The following is an 18599-nucleotide window of genomic DNA, read 5'->3' as shown; positions in this document are numbered from 1 at the left end:
GGGGGGTTAATAAGCGTAATGTGACAGTGCTGGCGGCGTGCTGGGCTATGGAGCTGTTGTTGGTTTTAATTAATAACAGACGTTTGATGCCCACGTCGCTGTTGAGGGGGACTGGCCCAAATGACCCTTGATGGGCGCGCTGATGATTTCGAACTTTGAGCTTCATTCCAGAACCCACTGAGACCGCGGGAGATGCTCAGATTACTCCCAACATCTTTTGACAGTTGTAGTCCTGAGTCCTCATAAAATAAACCAGGTCATGAGGTTCAACCCTGGTAGTCCGATCATGTAACATATCATTAGGCTACTACTCAAATCCGACTGTTTTCTTGTTTTGCATTCCGATAAGGGTGTAAACGACTGATAAGAGTATTTAACGAACGAGAAGGTGCAATCACCGTGGTTCAAAATAAAAAAACTTTCAACCTTTCTGAAATGTGTGTTGTAGTAGGCCTACTATTTACAATTAGTCTAGACGTGACAGATAAATATTGTTCAGATTTAAACAAGAACTAGGCTACTGAACACAATGGCCATTCTTTAAGTATCTGAACCAGACATCGACCGAAATAGAACATATTATATAACAGTGCCATAACAGGTAGGTCGACTATTAAAGCTGTGTGCTGGAAAAACTTTGAAAATCAATAGTTGGGGTAGCGGTGTCTGAGTTTTGATTGTCTTTACTGTACCTCACAATATCAAACCTTTGTTTCTAATACTCTTTTTGGTGATTCTTTGGGTAGTGTGACACATTGGCGTAACTGTGAAATACATGGGAGACCTGTGGAGCACAAGCAACGAGGAAGCACAGGAATATTCAGACAAAATATTAAGCTATTTTAGAAATAAATTAAATATCCTGCTTTTTATTGGATTGGATTATTAGTTCCATTGAAAGCGTCCTCCTTACTTGTGTGATAGGAGCGTGCCACCTGGTGGACACAGTGGTGACCGGCAGCCTCACTGGAAAAATCCCCTCGCACAACTTGCTTATTCATCCATTCAAAACACAATTTGTAGAGAAATTGGTTTATGAAGTATAAACGCTCCCATTCACAAACAGAATTCCACAGGGTCTTCGAATGACCCTAAAACCATGAAACTGTGGTGTTGACATCACCATGAAAACAAGAGGAACACAACGTTGCACACCAACAGCACACTGCAGATAACCAGCACACAGTTGTTGGACACCTTACAGCAAATATCATTTTAATGGTCCCAGGTATTCTGAACAACTACGTGTACACTCATGTAAAAGAAAAAATAAGATATGACAAAATTGATCACATCTAGAATTCCACTCAATCTTTAATCAAGACGGGATAACAAATTCTTTTCCAAAAAATCTGCAGTTTCAAAGGGCAAAAAGGGGTGAAACTAGGTCAGCTACTGAGGTCTTTAAAAACCTGTTCAAGTGCGACTGAAAACGTCCTGAACATTTAAAGGCAGGTCTCTTTTGTTGTCGTTTACAAAAACAGAGTGTGAGTGAGTGAGAAAAAAAAGAGAATCAAAAAGAGAAAGAAAAATAACTGCTGGCTTTTTTTTTTTTTTATCTCTCGAGAGGAAGAAAGTCCGCTGAGCGACAACGACAACACCGATGACATCATCAAACGACACCGACGGCAGGTCCCGCAATGCGCTGTCTTCTGCCTGGTCTTAGAAACTAACGTTAAAAAACAACATAAAAACAACTGAAAGAAGAGGGAGAAGAATCTAGCAGAGAGAGAGAACGAAACAGGACAGGGCTGCTGGGGGTGGGAGGGGGGGGGTCAGTAAAGAGGGCAGGGGTGTGAGTGGTGGTTCTGGGTCTGGATTGGCCGGCCCCGTTTGGGGTCGCTGCAATGACCTTCCCTGAGTAGGGGGCGGGGCAGTGGGTCATGGTACGAGCACGCAAGCTCTTTGGGGTTTCAGTCTCTGTGTGTGTGTGTGTGTGTTTGTGTGTGTGCGTGGTCTTTTACCCAGTTCTTAGCTTTGTTGAATTATAAGTCTCCAAATCAAGTCTTGTTATAGTCTGACGGTGAAACTCCTCATCTTCTCCTCTCCTTCCTGTCTCTCTCTTCCCTTCATTCATTGGGTGGTTCCCGGTTCCGCCTCCCGATTGGCACTTGCATTATGGGATAGTCCAAGGAGGCTTGTTTCTAAACAACAGTCTGCTCCTCATTGCATCCTCGCGCCACCCCTCCCTAAACCCAGAGGGAGGGGTGGTGGAAATCATTCATTAGTTTACAAGTTAGTTCATTCCTGTGTTGAGTCTGTGGGCGGGTGAACGAGTCTGGCGACCAAGGGACACCAGAGAGACAGAGAGAGAGGGGGGGGGGGGAGGGGGGAGGGAGGAACACTAATGTTCTCTCTAAGAGCTCAGCCTAGACTTCTTGGACAGGGGTGGAGTCTCTCCTTTACTGTCTGCGTCCTCTTCCTCCTCCTCGTCATCGTCAGGGTAGTCCACCAACCCCACCTGACAGGAAACAGAGACAGGAGAGAGGAATCAATACTTGTTTATTTTAGACACAGACACTTCTAACTTGTTTCCTTACCTCCTCTTCTCAAGGATGCTAGTCTGTTTCTAGTCAAACACGACAGTGTTCATAAAGCATCCCCCCCCCCCCCCCCCTCAGATGTACAACAATATGGCATTGCCGTAGTAACACCCACCTTCATGGTGACGGGCGGGTTGGGCGGGGAGTTCCTGGCTCCGGAGCCGGGGGACCCTGGTGACCCCGGCGAGCCAGGATGCAGTGCAGCAGAGGAGGGTGGGCTGGACAGGCTGGTCTTGGTGGATCCAGAGAAGGAAAGCTTTAAGCTAGGGCTCTGGCGACCCGAAAGACTAGACTTCCCCAGAACCTCCTTGTCATCAGATTCCTTCACTGAGAGAGAGAGAAGAGGAGGCAGGGGTTGTTACAACACAGTCACACTGCTCAGTCCAGACTGAAACTGTACAATAATACAATGTCCAATATTCTTTTGGTTCTGTGATCATTTTAGGTTTAAAACCTAAACATGGGGGCAACTAAAAGCTTTGTTCACATAAAATATTTCCAACTATCACACCAGTCTCCTATCAGTCTCTTCTGTACCATCCCTTTCTCCACTGCCAGGTCCAGTACATACGTTTCTTTCTCTCCATGAACTTGCTGATGGGGTCCATGAGGTCTTCCTCGCTCTTCATCGTGTCCGAGGGCGGCACCACGGCCTCGCCATCCTCCAGGTCCTCCTCGTCAGTGTTGAACCACATCTCCTCCTCGTCCTCCAGCGTCCGCGCGTCACGCCGGAACCGGTGATTCCTCAGGATGGAACGCATGCTGGGGGGAGGAGCCACAGAGAAACACTGGGTACTTTAGCCAACGGGACTCATAGAAGACTACTAAACAGGGAATGTTAGCCAATGATGGTCTTTCCTCTCCCTCTTTCCCACCCTCCTCCCTCCGTCTCACCTGTCCAGTTTGGGGTTGTCCTGTCCCTCCCTCCCTCTCTCTCCCACCCCTCCTCCTTCCTCCCTCCACCCTCCCTCTCACCTGTCCAGTTTGGGGTTGTCCTGCCTCTCTCTCTGCTGCTCGTAGCGCAGCTTGAGCCCCTTGAAGGTCTGGACGTAGTTCACATCCTCCAGGAGCTTCCAGTAGTTCTCTACTATGTGAGCTGTTAAGGACTTCACATCCTCCTGGGAGAAACGGGAGACAGAGAGGGATGGAGGAAAGGAGGACAGGAGAGAGCGGGAGGACGGCAGGGGAGAGATAAAGAGGGAGAGGATGGAGGAGAGGGGGAGGGAGGGAAAGGATGGGGAGGGAGGCAACAGTACCAGTCTTGTTTAGTACAAAGCACCTACATAATAGGTATAGTACTCCTGTCTGTACCATGTGGTTGTTTCCTACAGGGAACACCAATACACGAAGGTGGACATCATGTTGAGCTAAAGAGGAGGTTCCACAGACCCCACGAGGCTGTCGGCGAGGGCGGTACTCACCACACGGACATACTCAAACATCTCAATGATGGCGGAGTTCATGAGGTTGTAGCGAGAGCCGTTGTTGAGGAAGGCCTTGACCACGGGCTCAAACAGGAAGTTCCTCATGATGTAGCGGTTGTAGAACTCATCCTTCAGACCGATGATCCTCCGCATGAACCGCAGAGCGCCTGGGAGGGATGGAGGAGAGAGGGAGGGGGGGAGGGGGATGAGAGGGAGAAGTATGGAGAGATGGTGAAAGAGAGAGGGAGATGGAAGGATGAAGGAAGGGAGAACATACACTGTCGCCTATTTCTATGAAAAAAAAGATCAGTGTTTCCCACACATAGACTAATGTGTGGCGGTGCGCCACAGAATCAACACCGGCCGCCACACATTGCGTTTCGTAAAACATTTTTTTTTATCGCTATTTAGGTTAAAACACGCAGCGTATTCGTTCAGCTGCATTTCCTTTCCCCTGCTCTCCCTCCGTCTCTCTGTCACTCATGCGTCTTTCTCACATATGCACACAGTCACAACGTCAGCACACGTTAGCAACAATGCATACATATGCCGTTCTAGTAAGACCGACAGCTATATCAGCGAGCCTTCAGCATTAGTGCCGTAGCTAAAAGTCGAGGAAAGTTGAGGCTACCTTTCGCTAGGGTACCTTACTCACATTTACATTTAGTCATTTAGCAGACGCTCTTATCCAGAGCGACTTACAGTACTCAAAGTTTCCCCTTCGTTCTTTTGGTGAGAAGTCTCAAGAGCTAGCTACTTAACCCCCACCCCCCCCGCCACAATTAGATTTCTAATCTGTGGGAAACACAGAAAGATGCCTGCTCGTGTGTATATGGATGTGTGTGTGTGTGGGTGTGTGTGTGTGAGCAGGACTCACAGAGAGCCAGGAAGGCATGCTGGGAGGCGGTGAGAACCAGGACCCTCCTGAGGATGTCCTTGTTGATGATATAGTTCTTGATGTGGTACGTGTGGTGCTCCACGCAGAAGGTCAGCAGCTCCAGGATCAGGGCCAGCAGCTGGGAGGTCTGGAAATCATCTGGGGGGAGAGGGGTGGCCATCACTGTGTGTGGAGACACAAGGCACAGACTCACCTCATTTTGTTTGCGCTGTGTGACAGGGAAATTCTCTCTCTCTCTCTCACTCTCTCACTCTCTCTCTCTCTCTCTCTCACTCTCTCACTCTCTCACTCTCTCACTCTCTCACTCTCACTCTCACTCTCTCACTCTCTCACTCACCTTTGCTGGGCTTCTCCTCCGTGGTGTTGGCCAGCAGGGGAGCGGAGAGGACGTGCATGCAGTGCTTGTAGAAGAAGCTGAGGAACTCTGTTTTCTCTGTTTTCTGCAGAGGGAGTCAGGCCACAAGTCAAGATTAGTCTTCCCGTCCAATAGGAGCAGGCTCTCAGCAACATGTGACCAGCACAGAAAGGGAATACAGGGGAAGGAGTGAGAGGGTCGTGAGGTGCGAGGTCAAGGCACTGACGTTGGCGGTGGCCAGCATGTTCTCAGGGTCCACCAGGGTCCTCAGCAGCCCCATGAGCTGCACGGCTCCTCCCAGCTCGGGGTCCGTGTCACAGATCATGTGCTCGATGATCAGGTTGATGAGCAGGATGTCCTGGAGGAGAAAGGAAGCAGACGGGGGGGGATGAGGCATGAGGCCAGCCGCTCCAGGGACACCACCGCCCATCAACAGCAGCTCAGGCGGGAACTCACGTCGTCGTTCTGCTGGGACTCCTGCATGACGAACTCGCGTACCATTGCTGGATTATACTCCACCAGATAGGAGAAGATGTCAGTGGCTGCCCCGCGCACTTGCACGTCATCCATCCCCTGACACACACACACACATAAACAAACTGTTAAGATCCAAACCAAGCACTTCCCTAAATCACATTGATAACATCCTAAGATGTGTTTGTACTCTCCTCAGCCACTCACCAGTATGACTTCCAGAGCCGGGAGAATGCCCATGTTTGACAACGTCTTGAAGAAGGCGTCTCTGTTCTGAGGTTGTAACGTTTGGGAGAATGCGCAGAATTCCTTTAGAAAGTTTACCTTTGAGATAGAGAAAAAAGAGGTCTGATTACGCAATGAGTTATTGCATTTCAGGTTAAAAGTCTGTCCCTGCAGAAAATAAAGCACTAAAATCATGGTTGAAGTGAATGTATTTCAAAATAAAGGTCACCACAGAGTTGTGGGGCGTACCAGTTCGTGTCTTTTGTCGTCGTCTGTGGCTTCGTCTGTGAGCTGTGCAAAGAGGTCTGTCAGGAACTTCTCATCGTCCTGATGCAGCCACGGGGAGGAGAGGCAGCCACAGGGAAGAGAGGCAGCCAAGGGGAGGAGAGGCAGCCAAGGGGAGGAGAGGCAGCCACGGGGAAGAGAGGCAGCCACGGGGAGGAGAGGCAGCCACCGGGAGGAGAGGCAGCCAAGGGGAGGAGAGGCAGCAACGGGGATGAGAGGCAGCCACGGGGAGGAGAGGCAGCCACGGGGAGGAGAGGCAGCCACGGGGAGGAGAGGCAGCCACGGGGAGGAGAGGCAGCCACGGGGAGGAGAGGCAGCCACGGGGAGGAGAGGCAGCCACGGGGAGGAGAGGCAGCCACGGGGAGGAGAGGCAGCCACGGGGAGGAGAGGCAGCCATCGGGAGGAGAAGAGCAGAAGATGAGAGGAGAGAAGGGCCACTTCAAAGATGAAGCAGATCCCCCCTAAGATACAAAAGGATGAGGTCGACCTCTAACCTCCTGACCCTCTGACCTTCCCAGTCAGCTGATGGGAGAGCGGTCTACCGGAGAACACGCCCCGCTAGTCAGCTGAGTGGAGACATGGTTCTCTGTCACGCCGGCATTTTACAATTTCTCTCCAAAAAGCCTTGCAGCTTCATTTAGCTGCAGTAAGTGAACTGACTGCCTGCCAGCTATTGTCAGCACAAGCTTCTGTACTAGCCTCCAACCCCACCATGCCTTGTTGTCTTCTATACTCTGTACTAGCCTCCAACCCCACCATGCCTTGTTGTCTTCTATACTCTGTACTAGCCTCCAACCCCACCATGCCTTGTCGTCTTCTATACTCTGTACTAGCCTGCTACCCCACCATGCCTTGTAGTCTTCTATACTCTGTACTAGCCTGCTACCCCACCATGCCTTGTTGTCTTCTATACTCTGTACTACCCACTGTGCCTTGTGTTGATTGATTTCCATGTAAATATCAGTGGGACGACATAATTCAAACAGCACTTCTGTACCCCCCACCACACACACACACAATAATTTACACAGCGCTACTCCGTGGTTTCCACGGAGACTGGGTACACAAACACTGCCTAGTTGACACAGTGCAAAAACAAAAGGTCACATGATCATAAAACCAGCCAATCATTCACCACAAGCAGGACTTACCGGCACAACTAGTCAGAACACAGAGTGCCTGATTCACAGACAACAAAAATAAACTTAGGGGGTGTAACCACACACACATCCAGAGTGCATGCACACACTAACGTACACACATATACACAAGCATGACCACTTATTTGGAGGGAATAATGTGACAATCTGTTGGTCTCACCTGCAGCATGCTGACAATCTCCACCTTGTTGAAGAAGATGAAGGAGTGGAGAGTGGAGAGCATGTTCTCCTCAAACACAGAGGGCGTGGGCAGAACCATGTCCTGGATGTACTGGACCCGGTATGTCTGGTGGATCTTCTGCCTCAGCTCCGGGTCAGAGATGGGGATCACCTCCTTGAAACGGGCCGTCTTGGTGAGGAACTCACGGTGGCGCCTGGGCTGCGGCAGTGCCGGGTCGAACTCCAGGCAGCCGATGACGTCCATGATGCACTCCTCCGAGAACATGACCTCAAAGAGCGCAGTGCGGTTGAGGAGGAAAATGCCCTTGATGATCTCGTACAGGTGGTGGAGGCCCTCGCGGTTCTCCAGGTCCTCGCACACGTGGAACAGCTCAAGCAGCTTGCGGATGTAGCCCTCGTTCTCCACGGCCAGCGCCAGCTTCTCGCGGCGCAGCGGCGAGGGCAGGGAGGACGCCACCATCTCCGCCAGGTCCTCCAGGCGGCCCAGCTCGCAGGGAGGGAGCTCCAGGCCCGGGGACGACATGTCATCAAAACGCTCCTCCTCGGACTCATCCACCAGCTCCTGGGTGATGTCCACCGACGGGTCCTTGCCTTGGACCTGGGGGAAGGGATGAAAGAGTAGGTGGTGGGGGAGGGAGAGAGAGAGGGAGGGAGGCATGGAGAGGAGAGAGATGGGGAAGTGGGGGAGGGGTGAGATGGATGAGGGGGTGCAACAGAAGGGAAAGTAAGATGTGGGGGAAGGGGTAGACATGGGGGAGGGAGGTGGTAAAAACAGGAATAGAGAGGAGACACACAAGACATGTTATAATAGGTTCATTTGACATAAGAGAAAGGGAGAGCACCAGAAAAGGAGAGATTAGAAGAATGAGAAATTTAAGATATATGAGTGACAAACTAACTGACAGAGAGGGTGACACAAAGCAGCAGGTTGCAGTTAGCTACCAACCTGGCATATCTTCTCCCAGATCTCATCACACCCAGCCTTCTCCTGGAAACTAAGGGCAAGGTCATAGTTCTCAGCCTCCGACCACACTATCAACGTGTCCTGGGGTCACAAGAACACACAGGAATTATAATCATAAAATATGTTTTTTTTTATGTTAACGCGACAAAAGACACTGGGTGATCATTCAACTCTGAGACAAGGAGTGTGTTCTTCGATCTATGAAGCTACACCAACCTGCTGTTTCTGGTAGGCTGTGTTTGGGTTGATTTTAGACTCGAGCAGAAGGGAGCCTGAAATACAACAATGACACAACACTGAGTTGGGGGTGCAGCTACATCCTAGCATACAAGGGTTCAAAGCAAAAGCCACGTAAAAGCACCCAAGATTGGGTTTGTATGCCTTGTTTGCAAGGTACACATCTGTTTTTGTCTTTTGTCCTTAGAAGGGATGGACGTGATTATGCATCGTCAAGGTGTTATTCCAGTGGGGAGAAGATATGCATGTCTTCATTGTCGTGTAACGGTTTCAAGGTCGGTGCAAAGGTGTGTAACTAGCCATTTATTAAAGAGCTTTCTTTTCAGACTGAGGCACGATGTGGCTGATGGTTGTGGTGTCGTTTTGGTGTGAACAAAGGAGTAACATGCAAAGGCTCTAGACTACATTTGTTCGGGTATAGACTTACCATCACTCTCAGCTCGAACAAGCAAAGACATTCCTTTCAACCTCTCTACATAGCCCGAAGAGACGTGTCCGGTGCCACGGTCGTCCCATTGTCTGTCCTCGTTGAGGGTATAAACTTTGACTCGGCGACGGGTGTCCGTCATCCTGGCAGGTGGCCGTTGCCGCTTTCTCACAACTTTTGTTTACCCCAAGTGGTAACGCGCCAAGTCTTGTTTACTTATTCTACCAATCGATAGTAGTTATATTGGGTCGGGGTCAACGAGACCCTCGTTGTCAGTCAATAATCAACTTCTCTATCTTATGGTGAACTATATGATCCCCGCAAGCTTCGTAAAAACCTCGTCTCGCGCAGACCCGAGGCAACGCGCCAGATGGCTGTTACACAATTCTATGTCAGTTTGGTTTCTAACTAATACCTACACATTCTCCTTCAACACAACACAATCATGAAAAGGGTGCTGTTTCCTACAAACTATGAATGGGAAACATTCAAGGGAAGATAACCTGGTTAGGATAACTGGTTGCCAGCTATATCGTACTCTTTCCGCACAGTACAGACAGTACGCTAGCCCTAGCCACCTAGCAAGATAGCTAGCTAGTCCGCTAACTGCCTACGTTTAACATTTTTTTGATAATCGGCAACAAAATCACAAACCATATACAACGACACCATTATTTGTCATTTCCGAAATGCATTCAGTGTCACTAAACATTGCTACCGATATTGGTAATTGTGTGTATCAATAATACCCCAGCCAGCTATCGTTAGCTGCTATTTCTTGCCCAAGTATTCCGCCATGTTCTGGCTCGGGGCCGTGGAGAGAACAGTCTCTCTTTTTACTGGTATCCGTGCATTCCAAAATTAAGCCGATGAATACGCAATACTTGTATAAATTCTGCAATGTTGTGTTTCACATTCTAACACTATTTACCATTCATTTCCTGCGTTGTACTTGGATAATTGCTAACTACCCCCCCTCTGAGTATTCAGCCATCTTGGGTCCCTTCAGAAAGTCTGTACGGGGTTTCCAGCACAGCAACAACAGGGCAACCCGCCACACTTAAAGCGACAGTACGCTGTACAAACCGAAAGTCCTCTACAACAAATACTCGTCAGTTCTAAATGCCTTTAGAAAACTATGTGCTACACAAGTCATCAGACACAAATACTTGTAGTACTGTACCAACAAGGCTTCCTTTATATTTTTATATAATTTTACCGCAGTAGTTGGCCAAATCGTCGATTTTAATCTGTTTCCACAAATTAGGCTAGTTTGAGAATGCAAAGTCAAAGACAATCAGCGAACAATCGTTTTCATTTTATTTAAATCAGATAAAATACAGATGGATCAAGGGGAACACGGACAATAGACATTGAAATAAAACCATATAAAGTTTACAAAACAAGCATTTCAAAGACCCTCAAATAAAGATAGTGTTTACAGTGCTGCAAAAATTGAAAATAAAACTACTGACATTACTCAATTCAAACCGTATAAATAATCAGGAATTTCAGTCAATGGACATTTGTCATGTTTCAAAATAAGCAAACACATTTTGTATCTATGTTTAAACCCAACAAGTATAAAAAAAACATACCCACAACCCTCCCTTTCTATCAAAAAAAACAAAATGAAAAAAAGGGCTCTGACAAAATGCTTGTCTCATTTTGGCTTCTTTATCCCTCTTCAAATCTTCACCAATAAATAAGTCCTTCAATCACCATCAAGCATCCCCACAAGGAATAAAATCACAGGTGTGTCTGCCCCAGATGTCTGCAACCTCCCTTTCAATAGTCCCTTCCCTCCCCCAGGTTCCAGGCTCATGTCAACTCTATGCACAGGTCTCAGATCAGGTGGGTCTTCTACCTCTGAGCAGTTACAGTCAGAGTGTGGACAGGGGTGACTGATCCTGGATCTGTGAAGAGTGGGCAGCATTTACTTCCCAGCCTGCTGGGCCTGCCTGCGCAGCAGCACATAGATCTTCTCCTTGATCCAGTCCTTGTTGTACGGTTGGTACGTCTGAGTGTCTCCACGGTAACTGGGTGGTTAGCAGGGCAAACAATCACATATCATTGTTATTTTCATATTATTGTAAGGTTATTTTCATATTATTGTTATGTTAATATGTTGTTTATTACTATAATATCAATACTTATTCCCAACATTTTGAGCTCATAGATTTTGCCCTATGCTTTAAACTGATTGGCATGTAATAGAAAAAAAGCATTACTTTTGCAATATGTAACTATCAATCCATTGATTGTAACCTCAATCAAAAAGGGGCTCCTCTGACTGAAGCCAGCCAAACATGGCCTTGGTCACAGGTCTAGTACTTACACTAGACAACTCAGGTCTGCCAAGTCATCAATGAAGTCAAACAGCTGGCTGATGTCATAGGTGATGGAGGGGCTGTTTGGGTTCATTCTCTTCAGGTGCTCCTCGTACATCTTACACACTCCTACAGGAAGCAAGGGGGACACAAAGGCAGCGGTTAGTTATGCAGTGTTATAGCATTACATTAAAGGTACAGGAAATCCCATGTTGCAGAAAAGAGGAATAGGGTATAATTGGAGACCATGTATAGTCCGGATGGCCAAGTGTAACATGATTATTTGTATTGAAGGGTTGGTGACAAAGTGAATCTGGCCGCTTTATTAAGGGCTTACTCCGTTTTATAAAGGGCTTTCTTCCAGCGGGGCACTCAGGTGCAACCTTGCTGGAAACTGTCCCATCCTCTACCTAAACTTTGTGAAGCTTTGTCTAGGCCAAGAAAAGAAAAAAGCCCACAATTCATGGGGGTTTGAACATGCCCCGGTTCACAAACCGTCCTTGTGCCGTGTTGTCTACCCACCCTCCATGCACTCGTTCACGGACTCATAGTCAGCGTATGTGCGACCCTCTGGCCTCTTTGTGGGCTGGACGAGCAGGATTGTGTGTGACTGAAAAACATGAAATACAAGAGTCGTTAGTAAAAGTTGACCAAAATGTAAAGTTAAATCAGGGATAAAATCTTAAACTAACCATCAAGCTGTCTAGTTCATCGTTTGAGGATCAACTACTGTGCGGTTAGACGATAACATAATATGGAGACAATTCGTCTTGCCAGTTAGCATGCTAGTACTACCTATTTAGCTAAGTACATTCATAATACATGGTTGACTAGCAACGTTAGCTTCTAGCTTTGCAGTCGGAGACCTAAGCAAGTTTGTCTATAAGACGCATTAAAGAGCTCGCCCTTACCATTTTCTCGGGTGTCCAATTACGCTTATTTCTTTGATGAAGATCCGCAAATCCCGCGTTTAATTACTTAATAGTAAATATTGCCCTCTTCGCTTAATTGCAGTGCAGCTGTTATGTAGGAATTTGCGAGAAGGAGCAGATTGTTTTTCCGGTGGCAAAGGTGAACATACATTTCATATTAAAAGCATGCGCATGCAGTCCAAAATAAAGGTCCCCTTTAAACATTTAGTTAACCGGTCACAAACAAGTTGTCAGTCTAAAACAAAGTACACAAATAACGAGATAAAACATAACATTTAGTTACTGAGTTTGTTTTATTTATATTAACAATTAAAGAAGGCATATACACATGTTACAGCATTTGTTTATATGGGGAGAAATGTAGAGACATTTTCAAAATCTTCTGTGTTGTAAATATATCTGTTTTTAAGTTTTATTTCTGCCAGTCTTTTAATTTGCCTGGCAGGCACTGAAACTGAAATTTACATTGTAGTCAGGATCTGCGTCTAGTTCATCCTGTGTTCTCTACAACATCAGCGACGGGCCTGGTTGGCCCTCACCCTCCGGCCCCTCCTGGTGGCCGGTGCTCTCCCAGAAGGTGAGGGGCTAGCAGGGGCTCTAGCCTCACACCTTCTCTGACACTCTGCCATGGAGGCAAAGTTGTTGTGGTTTCCCTGGCAACCCCCATACCAGAATTGGGTGCATTTGCGGGTTCCAGAGTGGTAGTAGAATCGGGACTTCCAGGTGTCACAGGGGCCTTCATCGCGTGTCATGGAACACACGTCCCCAGACTGGACAGGAGGGGAGGGGTCCTGCAGGGAGAGAGCGAGAGACACACACACACATAGACACACATAGGTGGAGGGAATTAGTACTTTCATTGTGTTATTTAAAAAAAGCATTTTTTGTGAAACAAGACTAAACCAACAGGCCCAGATACAGCAGTGACTCATCTATAACCAGGTGTGAGGTGTAATGGGGAAATGGGCTGCTCTCACAGAAGGAGTGTGGTAATCCGGACATCCTGCCCTTCCAAAACCCTGAGCTGGAGTCACCCCATCCAGACAGCAGCCAAACCTGGGAACCAGAGGACCAGAGTAACACAGAGGTCAGACTAACACTAGCACATTACCTGAATGTAAAAGCTGAATAGCAACAATAGGCATTCCAAGGCTCTTAAGACTGCCTGGTAAACAGGCTGGAAAGCGTTGACAAAAAAACAAAGTGGTAGGTATCCAGGAAGTGTAAGTGGTGAAGGGAGGATGTGGTCATGCCTGGACTGGAGACAGTTATCCAGGTGACAGCCCTCCCCTCTTTGCCCGGTGGCGGAGGTGTGGCCGTCGGGGCAGCAGCCATAATATGATTGGTAGCAGTGAGGACCAACCACAGAGGTGGTGTAAGGGTCGTAGACTGTGTTGTCGTGTGGCCTGTGGACTACAGAGAGCAAACACAGACATCAGTTCAAACAAGCCTTTCACCCATCCAGAAATAGAAAACATTTGGTTCTGTGAGTTTTTTTTTTTTTTTTTTACATGCACAGACTAAATGGGGCAGTTATTTTTAGCAGAACTGTGTTTTAGGAATAAGACATGTCAGCTGTGGTCAGACATGTTTGGCTCATATATGGGCTGCTTGTCTATTCATAGTGGATGGTCGAGCATTTACCTAAAGTATGATGTTCTATACAGAGTTAAGTGAGATATAAAGAAAGGTGTTGTTTCTGTCTGAGGACATACACATACAGTAATACACTTTGATACATTGAGGGCATGGCTGGTGGGTAAAATAATATGCTCATTTTTTACATTCTTGCCATCGCGTTTTCAAAGCTATTCATATCTCTACCTGTACCCTGCTCTTAAAGAATATCCTGGTATATATAATTAAATATACATACAAATATACATGTCCCTACCTGCAGAGAGAGATAAACATCGTGCAGACACACACACATACACAGACGTACATACCGGATGGCTCCCCAGGGACATAAGGCATAAATCCTCTCATGGTGGTCTGTTGTCCTCTTGGGTCCTGCACACTGGGTATCACTGGAGACAGGAACAAGAACACATTCAATGACACACAAAAACAGACATGCTCACATTCACACATTCTCACACACAATCACATGAACACTGTTTCACACATACTCATACATACTCCCATTCACAGTCTCAGACACACATATTTACATTTACATTTAGACATTATTTTTATGTCACAGTTCTCTCTCTGTCCTTCACAAACACACACACACGGTCTGGTTGTCTGTGGACCCACCCTGAGCTCCGGGGCAGGCCTGTGTGTTACAGGTGTCCACACTGGGGGGTCTGGCTTGGGGCCCACACCTCTCATCTCCATAGGGGTTCAGGTCTGTGTCCATACAGGCCACCCTCCTCTCCCGCACCCCTCCCCCACAGCTCCTAGAGCACTGCAGACAGGAGAGGGGGGAAAAGGAGAACAAAAAGATTCATTTAAATGGAAGAAGTAGGAAAGAACAGTGTAAACTTATTTTGCTGTTTCCCAATCGCTCTCTCACTTTCATTCTCTTTTTCCAGCTCAGTCTCATTTTACACCTCAGTTCCTCCCTCTCTCCAGCCCCTCACCAGTCCAAATTCTGTGACGTGCCAGCGGATGTGTGTCTGACAAGCCGGCTTGCGACAGGCCTGGACGGCTGGTGGGCGTGTCAGGCCCTGGCAGGCACGATCCTCGATGCGCTCTCCTGCTGGGCCGACACAGAACACCTCCCTGGTCTGCTGCCCATCCCCACACGTCACCGAGCACTGACAAAAGGAAACAGGAAGTCAGACATACTGTGTGGAACAGGAAAACCAATCCGACAATAACCGGATGTGATATCATAAAGGCTACCACCTCTGAAGTATGTAATATGCAGACACACAGCATGACAACATTATGGTTGTAACACATTTGTAATTTGTCTGTTCCCTTCATGTAGCTACTGTGCTGTCTGGACTCCTAGCACCCACCACACTGAAGCTGGAGACTGTGTACTCTGCACAGGGGTGCATGTTGCAGGCCTGCTGGCTGGCTGGCCTCTGCAGACCTTGGTTGATGCAGTAAGAGTTGTCCACCACATGGGGCGCTGTAGAGTCCTGGGCCACACAATGCACGCTGCGCATCTGCATACCTCCGTTGCAGGGGGCGGAGCACTCGGAGTACACGCCATAGGTGTAGGCATAGGTGAGACTCTCCCTGAGGCGGGGGGCGGGGGCCAGTACTTGGGGAGAGGACGTGTCCTGGTCCATCCCCAGAATTTCCCCATGGCTCACCGCCTGGGGGGGAGGGGGTTTTGGCGCAGGAAAGAAGGTGAAGATGAACAGCAATCAGACAGATTACACTGTAAATCACACACTCCTGTCAAAAGCACGATTCAGATGAATTACGTCATTCGATGATATGACAAATTTACTCCATGTCGACAGATCCAAATGTTAAGTACAATGCACAGCTAGAACCATCTGGTTGTCGGTGCAACTGGCTCAGACAGACGGAGCAGTTTCCAGAGAGGTGTTATGTCCTACCCTGCAAACCCCCTCTATACAGATGTCCCTGCGGCCCACGTAGCAGGGGGTCCCGTCCACCACGGTGGGCCGGTGTCTGTAGAAAAAGGTCTGTCCTCGTGGGACGCAGTTCAGCTCACACGGGTTGGAAGCTAAGCAGAAAAATCACATCAGGAACTGCGGCTGTGCAAGGGACTGACCAGATGCATGTATGTGTGCTTGTGTGCATGTGCTTGTCCATGTGTGGCAATGTGCATTGTGGTGGTAATTGCTTTGTGTGCGCTTGTGAGTGTGTGTATGTGCATGGGGAAGTTGAAAATGTTTGTGTTCATGTGCATGCAGATATTGAAGTTGCATGTGTGTGTTGTGATTCTGAGTGTTAACAGGTAACAGTGGTTGTACCTCCATAGTAGGGCAGCCAGTTGTAGCTTTTGCTCTGGAAGTTGGTCCTGTCAAACTGGGAGCACTGCTGCTCACGGAAGTCTTTGGATCCCGCAGGACACTCCTGCAGGGAGGAAGACAGCAGTGCCACTCCACAACACATCCATCACGGTGACAAGTTCTAGTTAGAGGACGCGTGTGATTGTATACCTGCTGATTACAGGTGCGGTAGGACTTGGAAGACCCCACGCAGTTGTGTCCTCCGTCTGTCCTGAAGGCATAATGGAGGAGGCTCAGAGACAGACTGACTGAGACAGAAGCACCCCACACTTTCTTTTTACCCACATTTTTTCTTTATCTCTCCCTCCCTCTCTCTCTCTCTCTCTCTCTCTCTCTCTCTCTCTCTCTCTCTCTCTCTCTCTCTCTCTCTCTCTCTCTCTCTCTCTCTCTCTCTCTCTCCTACCTTGCTGTGGTGCATGTTCTAGTCCTCATAGCCACTCCAGTGCCACAGGTGCGACTGCAGGCTCCATACGGGCCATAATCTCCCCAGTAGTCCTGACTGGGCGCTGTCAGCTGGAACACAACATATTATCTTCACCTTGACATGTTTGGGATCTAGCAGCTGAAATTGATGGTTAAAGTCTTTTTCTAGAGTAAGTTAACCAACAATACATCTCAAGTCATCATCAGTAGAACCTTCTATGAAAAAGGAAATCACTCTCATGGATATGTGTATATGTAAATATATGTATTTTTTCTAAAAATACACAGAGCGGCACCATAGCTACCACTAACCTATGGTACTCTGCGACACTCATACAATTTTCCAGAATAGCACCGGAACACAACACCACTAACCCGCACACATCATTATGCAAGCCTTACACACAGTGCAACCACCAGGAATCCACTCTGTTCCCGCATCACTCAGTAAACAAAATGAGAACATTTCGTTTCTCCCCTAAAATAGGTGGGCTAAGGGTTTTTCCCATGCTCTATGTGTGTTGGAGTGTATGTGGTGGTGTTTGGGTGGGACTCACAGAGAAGGCAGGACCAGAGAGGAGCTGCAGGAGGACCAGGACCAGGAGGGTGGCCATGTTCACACCAGGGACACTGCTGCAGAAGTGGGGAGAGCTCACTGTTGGGAACAATACTCACTGTTAGGAACAATACTCACTGTTAGGAACAATACTCACTGTAAGGAACTATACTCACTGTTAGGAACAATACTCACTGTTAGGAACAATACTCACTGTTGGGAATAATACTCACTGTTAGGAACAATACTCACTGTAAGGAACTATACTCACTGTTAGGAATAATACTAACTGTTAGGAACAATACTCACTGTTGGGAATAATACCCACTGTTAGGAACAATACCCACTGTTAGGAACAATACTAACTGTTAGGAACAATACCAACTGAAACACCACTGATCTTGTCCACTGAAAAATCTGTTATGAATCATTTATAATTTATTGATTGTTTTTCCCAACAAATGACTATGGATGTGTACTGCAGATTGACAGTATAAATATATTTCTCAGAAAGGAGGTAAATAACAAATGAAAAAGAATAAATACATGTATGAACAAATGAATTAATAAGATGTGTGGGCCTGTTCTGACTCTCATTATTGATAACTTCATCCTGACATATCTGCACAGAATTTCATGCCAATTTCTTGAAATCTGTACGAAGAGAACAGTACAGTAATGACTGTTTATCTTTAACCTGGATGGAACAGGTGCTTGGCAGATAGGGTCAGAGTATAAGCAAGAAAATATAAGTATAATAAAATAAACTATGCACTCCCACCTTATAGAGTCAAATCCTCTGTAGCTGAAACTTGGTAACTTGAGAGATGTGCTGTCGCCCTGGAGATATGATAGATACTGACGCCTAGCCGTAGATGTATGTCCTTCACATCCCAGCCTTCTTAGACCACTGCTACAGGTGTCACATTACCAGTAACCCCTTCAACACAAGATGCTTATATATTATACACAAGTGTCTTCATTTTTTTTTTTTTTTGACATTCCTCACTGTCTTATCACAAAATGTCACACTGTTCATACATTTTGTCACAGAATAATATCATCATGCACATCTGTTTCAGTCATTGACACAGTCCAATCAGACAATTGATATTGTATTTATTATTTTTGTTACACAAACTAAAAATAATTGGGCATCATTTATTGATTTAAAAAGCGGATATATCCAAGAAACAAGTGTAGGGAGAAAGCCGTTACAAAATATGGAAAGAAAACATC

General features: G+C 47.2%; 3 protein-coding genes across 5 annotated transcripts; all 3 read right to left on the bottom strand.

Moving 5' to 3' along the window:
• Nucleotides 1–1198: 1198 nt before the first annotated feature.
• Nucleotides 1199–10193, bottom strand: smek1 (SMEK homolog 1, suppressor of mek1 (Dictyostelium)). 3 transcript variants are annotated; one of them, XM_047021215.1, is made up of 15 exons: nt 9173–10193; nt 8725–8780; nt 8491–8589; nt 7525–8142; nt 6169–6246; nt 5902–6018; nt 5677–5793; nt 5447–5578; nt 5203–5305; nt 4845–5027; nt 3965–4134; nt 3519–3661; nt 3115–3305; nt 2659–2870; nt 1199–2461 (listed from the first exon to the last, which is right to left on the bottom strand). In XM_047021215.1, exons 1-15 carry the CDS (start codon nt 9312–9314, stop codon nt 2357–2359), a joined length of 2466 nt encoding a protein of 821 aa, XP_046877171.1. In that variant the 5' UTR covers nt 9315–10193; the 3' UTR covers nt 1199–2356. The 3 variants fall into 3 exon arrangements, with proteins under 3 accessions (XP_046877171.1, XP_046877173.1, XP_046877174.1); XM_047021217.1 differs by having other exon boundaries at nt 3519–3658; XM_047021218.1 differs by having other exon boundaries at nt 4845–5003.
• A 282-nt stretch (nt 10194–10475) lies between these two features.
• erh (ERH mRNA splicing and mitosis factor) lies at nt 10476–12570 on the bottom strand. Its single transcript, XM_047021286.1, has 4 exons — nt 12414–12570; nt 12025–12112; nt 11511–11631; nt 10476–11211 (listed from the first exon to the last, which is right to left on the bottom strand). Exons 1-4 carry the CDS (start codon nt 12414–12416, stop codon nt 11109–11111), a joined length of 315 nt encoding a protein of 104 aa, XP_046877242.1. The 5' UTR covers nt 12417–12570; the 3' UTR covers nt 10476–11108.
• A 138-nt stretch (nt 12571–12708) lies between these two features.
• paplnb (papilin b, proteoglycan-like sulfated glycoprotein) lies at nt 12709–18246 on the bottom strand. Its single transcript, XM_047021233.1, has 13 exons — nt 18142–18246; nt 17362–17459; nt 16785–16894; nt 16532–16592; nt 16343–16445; nt 15962–16092; nt 15407–15712; nt 15023–15199; nt 14697–14847; nt 14384–14464; nt 13688–13847; nt 13412–13490; nt 12709–13225 (listed from the first exon to the last, which is right to left on the bottom strand). The coding sequence occupies exons 2-13, from the start codon at nt 17416–17418 to the stop codon at nt 12947–12949; spliced, it is 1695 nt and encodes a 564-aa protein (XP_046877189.1). The 5' UTR covers nt 17419–17459; nt 18142–18246; the 3' UTR covers nt 12709–12946.
• Nucleotides 18247–18599: the final 353 nt, after the last annotated feature.

Source organism: Hypomesus transpacificus, chromosome 6, assembly GCF_021917145.1.
Source record: "Hypomesus transpacificus isolate Combined female chromosome 6, fHypTra1, whole genome shotgun sequence".
In the NCBI taxonomy this organism is placed as follows: Eukaryota; Metazoa; Chordata; class Actinopteri; order Osmeriformes; family Osmeridae; genus Hypomesus; species Hypomesus transpacificus.
This window is presented reverse-complemented; position numbering and strand designations above follow the sequence as displayed.

Coding starts and splice junctions, on each gene's coding strand:
- paplnb (XM_047021233.1), bottom strand. CDS start 17,418: ATGGCCACCCTCCTGGTCCTGGTCCTCCTGCAGCTCCTCTCTGGTCCT. Junction 14,848..15,022: donor ACGTCACAGAATTTGGACTG/GTGAGGGGCTGG, acceptor TCCTGTCTGCAG/TGCTCTAGGAGCTGTGGGGG. Junction 14,465..14,696: donor GGCCTGCCCCGGAGCTCAGG/GTGGGTCCACAG, acceptor TCCTGTCTCCAG/TGATACCCAGTGTGCAGGAC.
- erh (XM_047021286.1), bottom strand. Junction 11,632..12,024: donor CGTGAACGAGTGCATGGAGG/GTGGGTAGACAA, acceptor TGCTTCCTGTAG/GAGTGTGTAAGATGTACGAG. Junction 11,212..11,510: donor GCAGACCTGAGTTGTCTAGT/GTAAGTACTAGA, acceptor CTAACCACCCAG/TTACCGTGGAGACACTCAGA.
- smek1 (XM_047021215.1), bottom strand. CDS start 9,314: ATGACGGACACCCGTCGCCGAGTCAAAGTTTATACCCTCAACGAGGAC. Junction 8,143..8,490: donor TCTGGGAGAAGATATGCCAG/GTTGGTAGCTAA, acceptor CCCTTCCCCCAG/GTCCAAGGCAAGGACCCGTC. Junction 4,135..4,844: donor GCATGCCTTCCTGGCTCTCT/GTGAGTCCTGCT, acceptor CATCCCTCCCAG/GCGCTCTGCGGTTCATGCGG.